The 15,967-nt window shown below is 43.2% G+C and overlaps 1 protein-coding gene across 11 annotated transcripts in view; it reads right to left on the bottom strand.

Annotated features, from left to right (window-relative positions):
• Positions 1–3,588: 3,588 nt before the first annotated feature.
• DOCK3 (dedicator of cytokinesis 3) overlaps positions 3,589–15,967 on the bottom strand; it is a 184,913-nt gene continuing 172,534 nt past the window's right edge. For 6 of the 11 annotated variants that reach the window (XM_074550057.1, XM_026792415.2, XM_026792417.2 and 3 more), the window contains 5 exons: positions 13,420–13,538; positions 12,462–12,549; positions 9,220–9,342; positions 8,572–8,654; positions 3,589–8,089 (listed from right to left, as the gene is read on the bottom strand). In XM_074550057.1, the coding sequence (XP_074406158.1) occupies positions 7,583–8,089; positions 8,572–8,654; positions 9,220–9,342; positions 12,462–12,549; positions 13,420–13,538 (920 nt within the window). In that variant the 3' untranslated portion in view covers positions 3,589–7,582. The remainder of the gene's footprint in view (positions 8,090–8,571; positions 8,655–9,219; positions 9,343–12,461; positions 12,550–13,419; positions 13,539–15,967) is intronic. The other 5 variants (XM_026792412.2, XM_074550058.1, XM_026792418.2 and 2 more) reach the window with 2 other exon arrangements.

Here is a 15,967-nt window from a genome sequence, read left to right as displayed (position 1 = left end):
GTTAACTACCTTCAACAATTCCCAAAACTGTGAGTTTATAACTGAAATTCCCGTGGAGTTGGGAGAGGAGCACACACCTGCTAATAGCTCCTTGTGTGGCTTTATAAGTAACTGTGTATCGTGGGATATCATTGCAGTGAAGGAGAAAGAGGCAAAGTCACACAGCCCTGTACTACAGCAAGGGGGCTCCCATGGAGCTCTGTGGGCTCTCTTGCACAGGCAGGCTCCTGAGGCCGCCTGCTGGGGCAGTGCCTAATCAGAATTTTCTTGCAGGTCATCAGGTGCAAGAGGTAAGCTTGACGAGGTGGGACAGGCAGCGTGGGGAGGAGAAGCACCTGACTCAGGAAAGGTCACAGCAGGTGAGCAGTAATTAGGACACTAATTACCAGTGAGAGTACATTATATGTTCATTAGGAGACATGGTTTTGCACATTTCTAGATCTTTTTATCTCTCCAAATGTGGTTATTAAGATCGACATAAATATTAAGTCAGTCCATAATGATTTGCAGAATTGCTCAATATCAATATGCTTTAGGAAGATTATTGGCTTTTTAAAAATAATGCTCATTGCCCACTGAAGTCACTTAGCTGTGAAGAGAAGTGATGGCTTGAAGTGCCTTTGTTTCTTATCAGGATAGTGGCCAAAAGAACTGTGAGATGAAGTGGCTTTGTAATTAGGTGGGAATAGAACGTAAATTTGGAATTAGGAAACTTTAAGAAGGTCATAATACAGACAGAGTTTACTTACCAAAATAGTGCAGTTATGAAACATCTTCACACTAGGAAATTTGTACATTTTTGTGGAGCAGGAGACAAGTGATTTTATTTGGTTTTGGATTGGGAAATGAGCCTCTGTATTTCAATATGGGATCCTCAAAAGGGTCTGAGGAAAAACAAGGACTCCTTTTGTCTTTTGGATTTTTTCCTTCTTTTTGTTTGTTTCAGCAGCTAGAATAGATTCCTTGCATTTTACCTTGTGCTTGTTCTTAATCCATGGTGAGGTTTTTGGGGCTCTATTTGTTCCACACCCTCCAGCCCTGTCGCTGTGAAGCATTAGCGATTTGTCCTGCCTGAGACTTGGGTGATGCAGAGCTTGTGCTGCTCCTCACTGTTATTTCTTCCTAATATCCAATCTCACCCTGGTCTTTGTCAGTGTGAAGCCATTCCCTCGTGCCCTTACCACTCTAGGGCCTGGTCCAAAGTGCCTCTCCTGCTCTCTTGACCCCTTTAGGTGCTGGAAGGTGCCCTAAGGTCTGCCTGGGCAGGTCAGCCCGTTGAGTGGGCATGAGAGTTAATTGGGCTCAGTGGATCTGTGGGGATTGGAGTCCTTGGGAGGTGCAGGCAGACAGAGGCTGCCCTGGCAGCTCTGGGGCTGGGGCTGTGCTGGCTCTGCCTTCTGGGATCACCAATCTCCAGCCACGGGGAGGGATGGAGGGGCTCAGCCTGGGCTGCAAGGACAAAGGGAGTTCTGTCGGGGGGACAGGAAACAGTTTGGGATGAGTTAATGCAGTACTGCTGTGAATGAATGCTGAAAGGAAGATGAAGTGTAACAGATCTACTGTTCCAAATTTGGGTTAATTTATGTGGGATTGACAGTAAAGGCCATCAAAAGAGAGAAGTGGTGTGTGAACCTTCTCTTAAGACACCTGAGCTCAGAGTTCTGCCAGTGAACTGTGTTTGTGTCCATGGCTTGTTAAGAATCTTCCAGAAATGGGGGCATATTTATGACATTTATGCATAGGGTGTAGAAGGCTGCATCTTTCATCTGCCAGGTTAGAGTCATTGCTAGGGGTTCAATTTCTCCTCTTATCAGCTTTGTAATGAAATTCATACTGAGTTGGACAAGTCATATTTTGAAACTGTGCTGAAGTTTTCTTATTTAGATAAGAAGAGGTATTTGGACATGGGATTTAGATTTCAATCTGACTAGTGGCAGCTTAAATAAAGTATTGGACTTACACTGAAAAAAATTGTTCAGTTGGTTTACCAGAAACTAAAGTATTTTTAACTCTTGTTTAAAGCTGACGGCTTCACACATCTTTTGTTTTGCCAAAACACAGTATTTATTACCTGTGCTTGGTTAATAAATAATTTTTGTCCGAATAAAAAATACTTACTTAACTAAGGTTTAATAAGCTGGCTTAGAAATGGTCTCAAAGGGTCTGATTGAAGACAGGGTGAAGGGTTGGGAACATAAATCCCAGGAGGAGTGGCTGAGGGTATCAGGGTGTTCAGGCTGGAGCTCTTAGCACTCTCTACAGCTGCCTGAAATGTTGTAGCCAGGTGTGGGTCAGCCTTTTCTCCCAGGGAACAATTGACAAAAGAAGAGGAAATGGCCTCAAGTTGTGTCAGGGAAGGTTCAGGTTGGACAGTAGGAAAAATTTCTTCACTGAAAGGATGGTTAAGCCCTGGAACAGGTTGCCCAGGGAAATGGTGGAGTCACCATCCCTGGAAGTGTTCAAAAAGCAGTGGATGTGGCACTTCACAATATGGTTTAGAGGGCAGAGTGGTATTTGGTTGAAGGTTGGACTTGGTGATCTTGGAGGTCTTTTCCAACAGGAACGATTCTATGATTCTGTTCTGTGACTGATACAGACTTCAGGAGCCTGTTACAGTTTCTCTTCTCAGTATTTGTATGTGGTGTGTGCAAAGGGTGCCTTGGCAGTCCCTGTACATCCTGGGGCCACTTGAAGAGTCAGACGTGCTGCTAAATGTCTTTTGAGACAGGTTTCAGAAGTTTTTTTGTTGGTTTGTCGAGACATTTAATGAGTTATTTTGCCTCCTGTACAATGACCTGGCTTATTAGTGGTAATGGAAAAAAATTAGAGATTAGGAGCCTCAATTCCCAAACCCTGTGTTCATACATGTCTTAACTACTGTTCTTTCACCTCTAGTCTGTTGAAATGATCAGTATTTAAATACTATTGCAGTAAAAGAGTAGCCATCTTTTAGGCAGTGGTGGTTTGACCCCAGCTGCTAAGGAAGTGGCACCCAGCCACTCCACAGCTGTCCTAGGGGACAGCTTTGTCTCTGAAAGAATTGTCCCAAAACTGCCTGGGGCTGCTGCAAGTGCCATGTCCATCTACCTGAGCACACCAGGAGGGGCTGTACCTGCTGCTGCTTCAAGGGGTTGATATTAAATAACACTTAAACATGGAAGCTGTTCCCTCACTACACACAAAGTCCTTTGGGTTGGCCCCCGTTTTGCCCATTCACACAAAGGTGGGAAGTGAGGGCTCTTCTTGTCTCTTGTGAAGGTTTGGAGCGGCCTGAGGACAGCAATGACCATATGTGGGGGGATAGAATATAAGAAAATAAAGATAATGCAGAAGGCAGTCTCACACCTGAGGAGTTGCAGCTGCACTAATCACCAAAGATCAGGAACAGGCCTGCCTTTAACAGGCCACAGCTGTGTGCAATAAGAAGAGGAGTGCTACAAAAGAGTGGGTTTGCTGGGTGAGGAGAGAGATGGAGTTTGTTGGTTGTGCTGAGAAGGGAGATGGAGTTTGTTGGCTGTGCTGTGAGGAGATGCCCATGAGGAGTCACTGAGAAGGTATGGAACTTTTGCAATAAGATGACAACAACCATACAGCTGTACTGTTTTAATATCAGGTATTAATCTTTAATTCCACATCACAGCAGTCGAGTGAATGGGTAAGGGAAAGGAACCCAAAACAAACGGCAGATATTTACATCTAAAATTCACACCACTTATTTGTTGGTTCTGGAAACATGCTATCACAATATATACAATGAAGTACCTTTAGGACACTTGTACAAATTAATTTTTTCCTTTTGAATTTGATTTCCATTATAGATAAGATAGCTGTTTTCATTTTATTTTAAACATGAATACACAAAAGAGAAGTGGTTAGAGGTTTTCGCCTTTTTTTTTTTTTTAAATAAGCACAGAATGCCAGAGGTTAAAAACACATTTACAGGGCAGAATACCAGTCAGACATCACAATCTATACATTTTTTGCTCAATTTCCTGTACAAATACACAGCATTCAAATGGGGGTATTTACAAAGAAGCATGACCAGAGGAAATTTTAAATATCACATAATTTGTTTCCCAAAGGCTCTTGCTCTCTCCAGCCTCCCCAGTTTTGGCTGATACTCCACAGAAGGGATATGCAATATCCCTTACCTAAAAAAGGGTAAATAAGCTAAAAACCAAACGGAGGAAAATACGAAAAAGGATCTGAGTCTTGCATACAGCAATAAAACCAATCCATCTATTGGAAAAAAAAGTAGGATTCAGAGAAATTGTTTGAATTGCTTTTCTTCTACCACTGTAGCTCCGTCTCAATTTTGTTTCAAATGGGGCCAGCAGGTACACTGATGATGGAGAGATTTATAGCAGAATTCCACCAATTTTCTCAGGAATGCACATGCTATTTTCTTATGCAAAGAAAACCCAATGAAGGCAAGTACACTGAGGTTGAATTAGAGTTAGGTATAGAAAGTCAAGGTCCTGTTCAAAACATCCTCTTGCTGTGTTTTATACAAGGAATCTTCAAATCCTGTTGGGCAAGTGCAACAACTGCTGTTGCTTCCACCTACTCCAGGACTGAGCTTGACGTTGGAGTTGTACTATGCTAAAAGACACCTCACCCTACAGAGAAATAGTAGTTCCAGGCAATGTTAGTTCCAAGATTCACAAAATCTCAATAATAGTCTTTCTATCTTCTGCTCCCTTTAAGGCAAACACTGAAAAGGGAGACAGAATACTTGGTAGATATCAGAACAATAACAGAAATTTAACTCCAGAGAGGCTTAAATTTGGTAAATTCAGCAATTTATTCCACCCTTCTTTATGTGGACCTGCCATAAATTAGGTATTTGTACACACCACCTGATTGATCTTCAAACTCTTGCAAATACATAGGGAAGCCAGACTCCCCAAATGGACTCACTGCTGTTGTACCAGGTCTCCAATCAGAGCAGGATCATGCATTTTCAGAGACTGATTAGAGATCTGGTGGGCAGGTTTTCCAGCTGCCTGGGACTCAGTCCCATGGTAATTGCATTCTTGGTTCTGCAAAGTTTTATTTGCAAGACCTGCTGGTTTTTCACATTAAGGAAGCTCGGTAAGTCACTACATTTACTACTTTTAGTCTTGCTGCCAGGAAAAAAAAGAAACCGGGGCAAGGGAGATGGAATTAAAACTTAGTTCTTGGAAGAAATTCACTGGAAGAGTCTCAGTGGGATTGGAGGATAGCATATATGAAAACATTTCACCCTTTTCTAAGGAATTACCTTGACTTACCTTTACTGAAAACATCAGTTGTTTTCCTGCATTTGTTCTATACCAGAGATCAGCTTGGTTTGTTAACATTGAGGACTGTCCTAGCATTGGAAAACTCTCCTTCCTGCTAAAGATGAAACATCCACTATAGGCCAGATTTTATTATCATTGTTTAAATTGTGAAGGATATAATGATTACAAGCAGCCTGTGTTAGTAACAAAATAGAGGAAGCAAGAGAGATTTTGTTCCAGCCAAATAGGCCATTTAAGAAACAAATCTATAACTTAGTAGTTTTGCATGGGCTAGAGCTTGAGAAAGAAAACAAACAAATCCTCTTAAAGTCCCCTTCACACAACTGCTGAGTCCAGACTTTATACAGCCAGACCATCTTTAGCCAGTTCAGAAACCATGTACTCTGCCCAGTCACTGTATTTAGAGGTAGTGCTAAAGGTGACCTGTAAAAGATTTATAATAATCCTTTTTTGCTTCTTTATGCTGTTTTTAGCAGGAGAAACTGAGCAGTTAGGCAAGAATTCGAGATGTAAGTTGGGTGCTGTTCCTGTTTCTGGCACTAATTTATATGGTGGAGGTCTTACTTGAATGTGCTTCAGATTTTTCAGTGGTAGGAAAGAGGGAGGGCCATTTCCATCCTACGGAGTGTGCTTTGCAGTCTGCAGCTGAAAGGGTTATGAGGCAGGCTAAAATGTGTGAGGGTATGGCAAGGGAAAGGAACTTGGCTTGTTTGTCTAAAAACATTAAATATTTGGTACTATTTTGAGTGAAAAATTCTTGATAAGTATGAAAACAGGAATAAAAGGTTTCTTAGAACCATGATCTTTTCTTTGTAAAGAACAATATTACCCACTGATATTTTTTTCCTGAACTGTGCAAGTACTGATTAAAAGGCATGTTTTGGGTTCATAGACCTGAACTGTCTTCAGCTCTGCACAGTTCTGGTTTGTGTGGTGTGGCTTGGTTCCCCCACAATGTTCTTCAGTCCTTTCTAGAGCTCATTAATAAAAACTATGGGATGGGGAAAGGGTGTATTGCTGCCTGAGGAGAAAAGGAAAAAGAAAGCAACCTTCCAGAAGAGAGGAGCAGCAGCTCTTACTACACATTCTAAAGAAGCAAAAGAGGAAACAAACACTTGTTCTTTACAGGTTGCCTTTAAGGTCCCTGACTCTGGGGTGTACACTTGATACCAGGCATTGCTCAAGTCTTGGTGTTTTCTGTCTGCTCTGAGAGACGGGAGATTCTTTCTGCACACCAGCTGCAGTGAGTTGTTGGGAGGGACTGAGGATATTGAGTTAACAGGAATGAATCTCAGCTCCTGGGTGATGGAAGTTGGTGAGAATTATGATGTTCAGCCCTGAGGCAAGGATTGTTGGATATGATGCATTTAAGCCACCTTTTCTTTACTGGCTGGGTCAGCAACCAGCTTGTGGCATGAGAAACTCAATTTGGTTGGTTTTGTTTTAATCTGGAATAGAAATGCTGGTGTCAACAGCCTGCCCAAAGCTGGGCATGGGAAAGGCCTACAATGAGGTTGTAGCTCCAGTAGCCACCAACCTCCTCTCATTCTGTAGCACAGATGAATAACACGATTCCCATGAGAAAGCAGGTTGGCTTAGCCAGTGAAAGCAAAATTTAAGAAATGAAACAGTACATAAAAAACAAAGGAGGCAGAGTTTGTTGGAAATGATATCTTGGAGATCAGTGCAGCAGCACTGCTTTAGATTGCCTCAGCACCTATGAACGAATGCAGGGAGATCACTGCACAGATATGTACAATCCTGCTCTCAAAAGAGCCAATTTCTTCTTAGAATTGCCATCTTTCCACTGCCTGCAGCTCATGCACCTTCCAGCCTGACAGTTCATAGAATCCCTGATTTCAGCAATGAGCTTTCAATTCTGTACAGCAAAGAAATATGTCCCTAGTGCAACTGCTTCTACTCATGTGCGTCTCAGAACCGGGAGGAAAGCAGGTTCAAAATCAACTTGCCACATTCCCCCCGTTTTCCCCTCCACTTAAAATTGTATTTTTCAGCTTCTGCAAGTCTCTATGGCTCATATGCCGTGTGATGTGGTTAAGAAACTGCAGAAGGAATAAACTGTCCACTGCACAGAAAGTTAAAAAACATAACGGAAAGGTGTAAAAAGAAATTAAAAAGGAAAGCAGCAACCTGCCATGCTGGCCCAATCTCTTTTGTGGGCTTCAGACACAACCTTGCGGCAGTAGAAAATCGGTTTGCTGTTCTCCGAGTCCCGCTCTCTCTCTGTCGTAGCCAGACCTGGAATGCCAATGCCAGCTGCGTGCCAGGAGCTGTCCCTACTGCTCGCTGATGCCGTGCTCCCACGCCACCCTGGCCTGCTCTTCCTTTCCAGCACTCACCGGCTGGGACACCTTACGATGCAACGGGCGGTGTTTGTCATCATCTTCGATCATCATCCCCTCCTCGTTCTCCATGTTTGGCAGCCGGGAGTGGTAAGGTTTGGGGGGTAAAGCAGGAGGGTCCATGGTGTCCTGAGGAATGACTCCAGTTGGAGCAGAGTGGCTTCGGCATGGCTGGGATTTGAGCGACTCCAGGACATCAGGCTCAGAGAGACTGTACCTGACAGGGAGGTAGGGTGTCTCTAGATCTTCGTCAGTGTTCCAGGCCTGGCTGGGCACGGAATCCATGGTGTCTGTGCGAGGGGGTGGTTCAGAAGAATGTCCAAAATTGCTCTCGCTCAAGGAAGAGACACCACTGCTGGCACTGCCCGACAAAGTGGAGTTACTGCCATCTAGCCCAGACTGCGGACTGGTGGGCGATGCAGGGATAGGATGAAGAGGAGACTGTTTGGAGAGAAACAAAACCAGGTTAAAATTGACAAAGGAGGCAATGCTGCATCTTGTGTGTTGATCCCCATTTCAGCTTTTGACAGCGTTGTTAACAACGGTGCAGGTCCATTTATGTTCAGAATGTCAAGGATTATTGGTTTACATGCATGGAAGTACCACTTGTGGGCAGACAAGTGCACTCAACAACACCAGAGCTGTTAGAGAAACAGCAGCTGAGGTGATGATCAGGGTGCTGAAATCATAGCATATGGTGCAAAAAAGGAAAAGGGAAGGACCTACAACCTGTGAGTTATTTCTGTAGCATTCAGCTGTGGAATAGGTTAAGAACTTTCAGTGGGTTTTCTCATGTGCAAGTTACTAGCATGTCATAAATAGTGTTTCTGTATTCTTAAGCTGTTTGGTGGGAGCAGAGAAGGGGGGATCCCTTTCAGAAGCCCACTGTGCTCCTGCATCCCTCTCTGCTCTGCTGCCATTACCTTGCGCAACGTTCGTGCGGGCAGTGCCGGAGGAGCATCACTGAGCTGGTGGTGGAAGGCATCGAAGTGCAGTGAGTAGTGGCCTGGAACGAGACAAGGGTCAGAAATGCACACTGGTGCTGTTTCATTGCAGCCACAGAGCTGGATTAGCTCTGTAATGCCAGGTAACAGCTCCAAATGCTGCTAAGGCCAGCCTGGGGCTGCCTGTCTGATGGATACTGCAGAGTGCATCTGTCACACACAGGCTGCTAAGGAGAAATTCAGTGCAGAGAGAGATGTTTCACTGCTCCATTATTGAGAATCTCATGGCAAGGCAACAGGCTCTTAAACAATGAACCTTTAAAGTTTTATTCTGTAAGCCTAAATTATTGCTAAAGTTGGTCATTGGTAAGAAGCCACACCAAGCTTTGGCACTCTCACACTTAATTCTAGTCCCAAAGTACACCCAAGTCCACATTGCTTAAGGACTGCAAGAACTTGAAGATTTGGGAAAAAAGCAAACCTGAAAACCTAGCAGACCAGTAAAGACTGTGGAGGTTTTGTTTCTACAGGGCTGGAGGGAAAAGGCTATAGTCAGCTTTTAGGTGGTCTGGCTTTGTGTGTGTGTGAGCTGCAGGCACTTGCAGCAGGCCGTGGGCACGTCCTTACCATGGGAGAGGCTTCGGGGAGGCACTGGTGGGGCCAGGACGCTCCCAGCGTGGGCAGACAGGAATGGCAGCGCCTCCCGGCTTCCGCTGTCCAGGCTCCAGCTACTGGGTGCTGCTGGCACAGCTGAAGGATTGAAACAGATGGAACTGGGGTAACAGGACAGGGAGTCTGTGGGGCCAGCACTGGCTTTCCAGTGTGCTCTTCAGCAGCAGAGAGACAGAGTCCAGGGACTCAGTGAATGGCAGGATTGAAAGCACAGAAAGGCTACAGAGTGTTAAGTTTAGAGATGCTTTGTTAAGGAAGTGAGAGTTAGGTGAGTGCAGGGTTAGTCTGCCCAGCTCCCCTCCATCCCTGGGCTCATTTCTAACAAATCTGAAGAGCAGTAGGACTCTGGGAGGATTTTCGCAAATCAGTGTGGAGGTAAAAATGAAATCTCACAAAAGGAATCCCACCTGGATCTCAGGTGTGAGCTGTCCTGGTTTGTGGGGAGAGGTGACAAGGGAACATGGCAAAACCCTCTGGAAACACAGGATGGCCTGTGGCTGCACTGCAGGCTCAGTGAAGACTGAATCAAGGACATGAAGGAAATTATACCTCAATCTGTTTCAATCTGTTGCAAAAGAAATTACTTCAAAGCTTCAATTTACTAAGCTACAGAGTTGATCAAGAGCTTTGATGACAAAATATTTAAAGACAACAGTTTGGCCTCCTTGTATTATAAAGTCTCCTGAAGAGATCAAGTCTCTGAATCAGGAAGTATAGAGAGAGCAATGCTTGCTGCATTTAACAGAGAGTGAATATGAACTTCATGGACTTGGTTTGTCATAGAAATGAAAGCTGCTTCTTGACATGAACATGAACCTTTTTCAAGATCTTGAGAATTCTGTCAACCTTCAACATTATTAAAATGCACCTTCCTTCCAAACATGACTTGATTTATTCTGAGAAGAGACATACAATAGTTGTATGTTTATTTAAAAAACAAATAAGCAACTGCAATTTCTTCAGATTAACAAAGAAAGAAAAAAACGAAATTAATTGAGCCTGTCAAAGAAAACTGAGATAAAAATAGCTTTTTCCATCTTCAGTTTGCAAAATGGAAGCCTGGAGAAATAAACATGGAGTTTGACATCTGAAGAGGATTTCTCCTTAATTAAAATGCCTGCAGCCATTCTTGGTGCATTTCTTTCTAAAATGACTTTGAAAGGTTTTTTTGGTTTTTTTTTGTCTCCCTAGTTCATGAGTTAGCATGAGCAGGGGCTCCCCAAGGCCTAAAATTCCCTAAAGTAAAAAAGATCACAAAGTGACAGCTTCATAAGACAGAACAAACCTTTTATATTTTTATTTTTATAAAAATATAAAAGTATGAGGCTTGTTTTTTTTTTTTTAAAGAGAGACTCTCAGCCTGAGAACCTGAGAAAGGCTTATGAAGAAGAATGTTGACAGAGAGCAGGTTCAAAGCAGGGCCTGCCTCTCCATATAAGTGATGTGGCTCCAGATGGATTTTCCCTGTACAGGTGCCAGAGTGCTCTAATTTGCACTACTGCAATTGGTGTCAAGGAGCTAAAACAGAGGGACAAGATGCAACAGCAGTGCCAGCCTTGCTCATCTCTCCTGCCATATCCCATCACCTAATGAAAAGGAGAGAAAACCTGATTTCCTTGGCCTGTAAAACTATTGCTGTGCTTGTTGTTTTGGGGCTTTTTTAAACACTGAGATGCAGAATGAGAACGTGAAGAAGAACACATGGTACCCCAGTGAAAAATCCATTTATGCTTCTCAGTGTTCCCTCATTCACAGCCTTTTGAGTATTGAGGAGTGCAGGAAGAAGGTGAGATGATGAGTGGCTGCTGCCCAGTAACACCAGTGTTTTAGCCAAACTGCTTCAGGGAAGAGCCCAAGCAGGGAGCTCCCAGTGCTGTGACAGGGCCCAGGCCTGCCAGCAGCACCTGTAACTGCATTGTGCCACCACAATGGGACTCCTGCCTCACCATCCCCACTGAACATCACCTGTGGCTTTTGTGGCTTCTTGGGGATTCTGTCTTTGATCTCCTGGCACTGAATACCACACTCCTGCATACTATCACCCACAGACACAAATTCAATTATTTTTTCCTAGACAGACAATAAATATTTATCTACCTTCCTTTTTCAGATCTTTCTCCTGTCCAGTACAAAGATCTCACCATCTCTGTCATGTGTTTGGTTCAAACTAACATGGCTAAGATGGAGCTCTTAATCCCTCACTCCCATCTGAACTCTCTTGTCATCACTCATTATTGTCATCGAGTCATCATTCTGCCATTTATTCAGAACTGGTTTTGGTTTCAATCTGGACCACTCATGTTGAAGTAGGGGATTCTGACTTATTAGAAATTCTAAAATAAAATTAGTTTTTTTTTTAAGGTACAATTTAGTTCTGGCACAGTTACTGAAACAAAAAGACAGATAAAAATCAGAGTGTGCAATGTAGATCAGACTAGATAGTTGCAGTGGTCTTTCCTGGCCTTAAAAATCTTTTAGGATACCATTTTCCCCAGCCATACATGACTGTTGCTTGCTTAGGCAGCCTCCTTGTCTCAGATTCTGATTCAGGAATTTTGCCCTCTTCTGCTTTTTCAGAATTCTGCCTTTCAGATAATTTTTGAGCCCATTATTTTGTTCATGGCACCTCCTTCACAAGCTGCTCCTTTTCTCTTACACCAAACAAATTCATTCTCTTCTTTTAGTTTTTCCCCCCCCTGCAGGGACTCTGCTTGTTTTTATTCAAAAGAGTAAGTTAAAAAGCACATATTGCTAATGATAAATAAATATAAAACTAGCTCAGAGAGAGATTACAAGGAATGTTTGTATTTTGAGCAATACTTTTGTATTAAAAACCAGTATAACTCATAAGTAAAAAATGTAGTCCAAATCTTGGGCTGTTCTTAGATAACTTCTCATTTGCTGCTTTGCAAGTTTGCTCGACAAAGGCTGCAGGAATTGTTTCAATAACAAACCGCTAAACTCAGAAAGCTTTCTGAAATAAGGAGGTCTGTGCCACCCCACCCTACTGTGAGGCTCTGAAATGATGGTAGGCTGGCAGAAGGCCCAGTTAATTAAACTGTTAATTAGAAAAGTGTGAGAGAAATGCACTCCGCCAGGAAATGTAGAAGGCCGTTTGTTACTTGCTGTAGCATGACCAGAGGAATAATTGTTAGCCAGCAAGCATGCATGGTGCAGAGGAGAGGAGGAGTGAGTACCTTTCTCAGCCACAGACAGGTTGGGGTCACTGCAAGGTTTGCACGGTCCAATCATCTGCTGGATCAAGGCGCGCTGGAAGTTTGGAGGCTAAGAGAGAAGAAAGTTAGCAAAGAAGAGTTAAAAAAGTTACAGACAGCTGGGGCAACATAGGGAATTGCTGTTCCTTTTTTTTAAGCAAAGAAGTTCTTAAACTAAAGATTCCCTGGGAACCTTAAGCTGTGCCTCCATTGGCAGGTACTGCAGTGCAGGGTGAGTGGATCTCCAGGGTGTAACAGTGCTGAGGGCCCACGATTCCTGCTCTCAGGAGTTATTTCAGACTAGCTCTAGCCTGGCCTTGTGCCCATTAGAGGCTGGAATACAATGTTTTTCCTCTGAAGCTTATCTTTGGCTTTGTTTGATCATTGACTTTGCATGCTTTGAGACTTTTGAGACAGCTCTCCAATACAAGTGTGATAAGTGGGCAGGATCAGGAGATGCCTTTCAAAAGTGCAGGCCAGGGTGAGATTTAAATGCTTACACGTAGGCACACTTTTCATTTTGTCCAGGGAAATTAGGGCACAGATTTTTTTAAACCCATATATCAGAATATTAGTTCAACCTCTCATGGTTTCTGATACCTCTTGAAATCATAAAGTTATTTAGAATAAACTTGGAGGCTGGACTGTAGCATGGATGGCGATGGTTCTGAACAAATAAAGAAAATGGTGTGACAACTTGGGCTCACAGGATAAAGTTGGGAAATGAGTCCATTTTCACAGGATGCATCTGCCCTTTTAGTAGTCACTACAGTTTGTATCACTGGACTAATAGGGAAAGTTCTGCTTCACCTCTGAGAATGATCCTAAATTGCTGTGCTTCCCAAAACTAAAAAAGAAAGCTTTAAGGTGGTCAAAGCCAGCCAAACTACAGGCACAGTTTGAGGTGGTTGAAGTGACCAACAGAAATGAGAGCTGCTACCTGTCCGTTTTCCATGATGGCTGCGGGGTACATGGCGCTGCTCGGCCGGTCCCGGTGCGCTGGCAGCAACATCATCATCTCCCGGGAGTGGCGGTACTTATCTGGTAGAGAGGGAGAGCCTGTAAACAAGTGAGAAAAATCACGTACACAGGACAAACAACAGCCATGTCTCTGCATGCCCAGGGATCTCAGTCCTCCTGTGCACTTGGCTCGGACACACGAGCTCACAGCACTCAAGGAAACACGGTGCCCAGCCCACTAAGCAGCTGGCTGTTGGTGGCATAGCACGAGGATGGAGTAAGAACTGGCTTCTTGTATACAATTAAGGACATACACACGTAGGGTGTGTAAGGTGTGTGTGTGCCTAGTTGTATGTTGCAAAGTGCTTCCTTTCAAACTTAAAAAAAAAAATGGCATCTGTGTGGAATCAGCTGTGGCAGTGCCTAATGCTCCTTTGCCCCATAAAGTATTGTAGAGTTAAGAAATGCCATAAAATTGTTCAAGACTGAATGTGGGAGAAAGGGATAAAAGCTTGAGATACACCATTCAGTTAAAGCATAAATCTGTGGGAAAATACTTTATTCCTTGGTTCTGGATAGAGGTAAGTGTTGCCATTTAACGGGTGCTATCTTGGTCAGCTTCCCCTTGTTAAAGCAAACCAATCCCAATAATAAATAGCATATGCTATAAATGCAAGAGGCACTTTGCTTACAATGCTGCTGTAATGATGATTACTACTGTGTTGCTGTAGTGAGCCCTTTGATGACACCAGACATTTACCAATGCTTAGAGTTTGGTAGTAGGAATAATAAGTTTGATTTGTCTATTAGTTATCTGTATAGTTGTCATTTAAGATAGTGGGGTATTTCATGTAACAGCTTCCGGGCAGGTGGAATTACTTGGGACTCATGTCCTTCAAGATGAGTGCCACATAACAATGCACCTTCTGATGTGCAACAGCTGACAGTGCGTTTGCCAGAAGAATGATTCTCATTAGTGCCTTGCTAAAGTCTGACACTACTGATAGACACCACCCTTGGGATGCACAGTATTAGGCAGGATTGATGTGAAGCTGCTGAAGTGAGCTGTAATTTGCACTGATTGTTTGATTGCGTCACAAACACGCACTGAACAGATGGCAGCACACAGCGCATTACAGAGCCATGCTGGCTTTTGGGGAATACATGCCCCCTCTGGCAAACTTCCACAACCACACACATTACCTGGACAGCACTCCAACATATGAGCAAAGGCATTGGTGCTGGCTGATGCAGCTTTTACCCCAGCAAAAGCAAACATGCAGTTTTGGGGGCTAATATTCAGCACACGGTGGAAGGAACAATGTGTCCAGCAGAATGCAGGATAAAGTCCTACAATTGCAACATTTCCATGGGGGGGGGGCAGATGCCAGATTAATCTACACCCCCACTCTGACATGAACAGTAGCAGAGTATCTGCATTCTAGTCCCGAACTCATTTTCTCCCCAGACATAGAACAGAAACATAATTAGACAACATTCTTTGCTTTATGTACAACATTAGCTTGGAGAACACAATGTTAACGCTTTGTGCTGAGTCTTTTCCTCACAGGTCACAGATAGTCCTGTTCTGCAGGACAAATGTTAAGATGCTGAACTTTTAGGTGTGCCCAGAACTACAGCACAGCACAACCTACACTGCAGACTTTCTCCTTTTTATTTATCTTGTCATCCTTGCTGTTTTATATCAAAGACCAAACCACCTCTACCTGCTGTCAGTTTATATGGGATTACAGTGTCAAAAGACACTGGACTGCAGGACCTAAAAAATCCCACATGTGCTGGCAGAGTGTAGTTTACAAAACTGGTACCCTACATTTGTCATTAACTATAGCTATAAAAATGGTAACAGATTATGCCAAGTGTCCAGTCTGCAAACAAAATTTAAGTATTGCTGCTTTGGACAGATAGCACAATAACCGCAGCTTCTGGCTGGCAAAACTTAAACAGCAAAGTCAAAAAAGCTTCTAAAGCTTCCAGAGCAGTGGCCATAATAAAATGCTGCAGCATGTGCCAGGGCTTATTCCTTTTAGCATGTAACTTGGTGCACTTGATGTCTGCAGCACTGTAGGTACTTTCTAATGAGAAAGGAAAACCTGTGCTAAAGCCAGAGATAGTTTTGCTTTTGAAATTATATTAATCCACTTGTGACAAGTAGTAATTTTAAGGAATAAACTGAACATTAATGTAAACTCCAAAGTCATTGAATCTCTTCTGATTCATTATTTGTATTATAGTTACAAAAATTTGCTGCTGCACCAAATCCTAATTTTTTTGATTTAAAAAGGAAGTTTTAATATAAGTACATGTATTCTAGCAAACTGCTGAGTAAGACACCAGGAATTTCTACACCTTAACAAGGGACAGTGTTGAGGAAGCAGCAGGGATGCCTTTATAGGCCAGTCAAGTGTCATGTGGGAATTACTTTTGGAGTGCATTGGAGGAGGACTAATTGTATTTTAAATTCAATTACTGATAAACCCCAACTCACTCCTAGCTCTTTCCAGGCC

Source organism: Zonotrichia albicollis, chromosome 12, assembly GCF_047830755.1.
Source record: "Zonotrichia albicollis isolate bZonAlb1 chromosome 12, bZonAlb1.hap1, whole genome shotgun sequence".
In the NCBI taxonomy this organism is placed as follows: Eukaryota; Metazoa; Chordata; class Aves; order Passeriformes; family Passerellidae; genus Zonotrichia; species Zonotrichia albicollis.
Note: the sequence above shows the minus strand (reverse complement) of the source record. Positions and strands in the feature narration are given on the sequence as shown.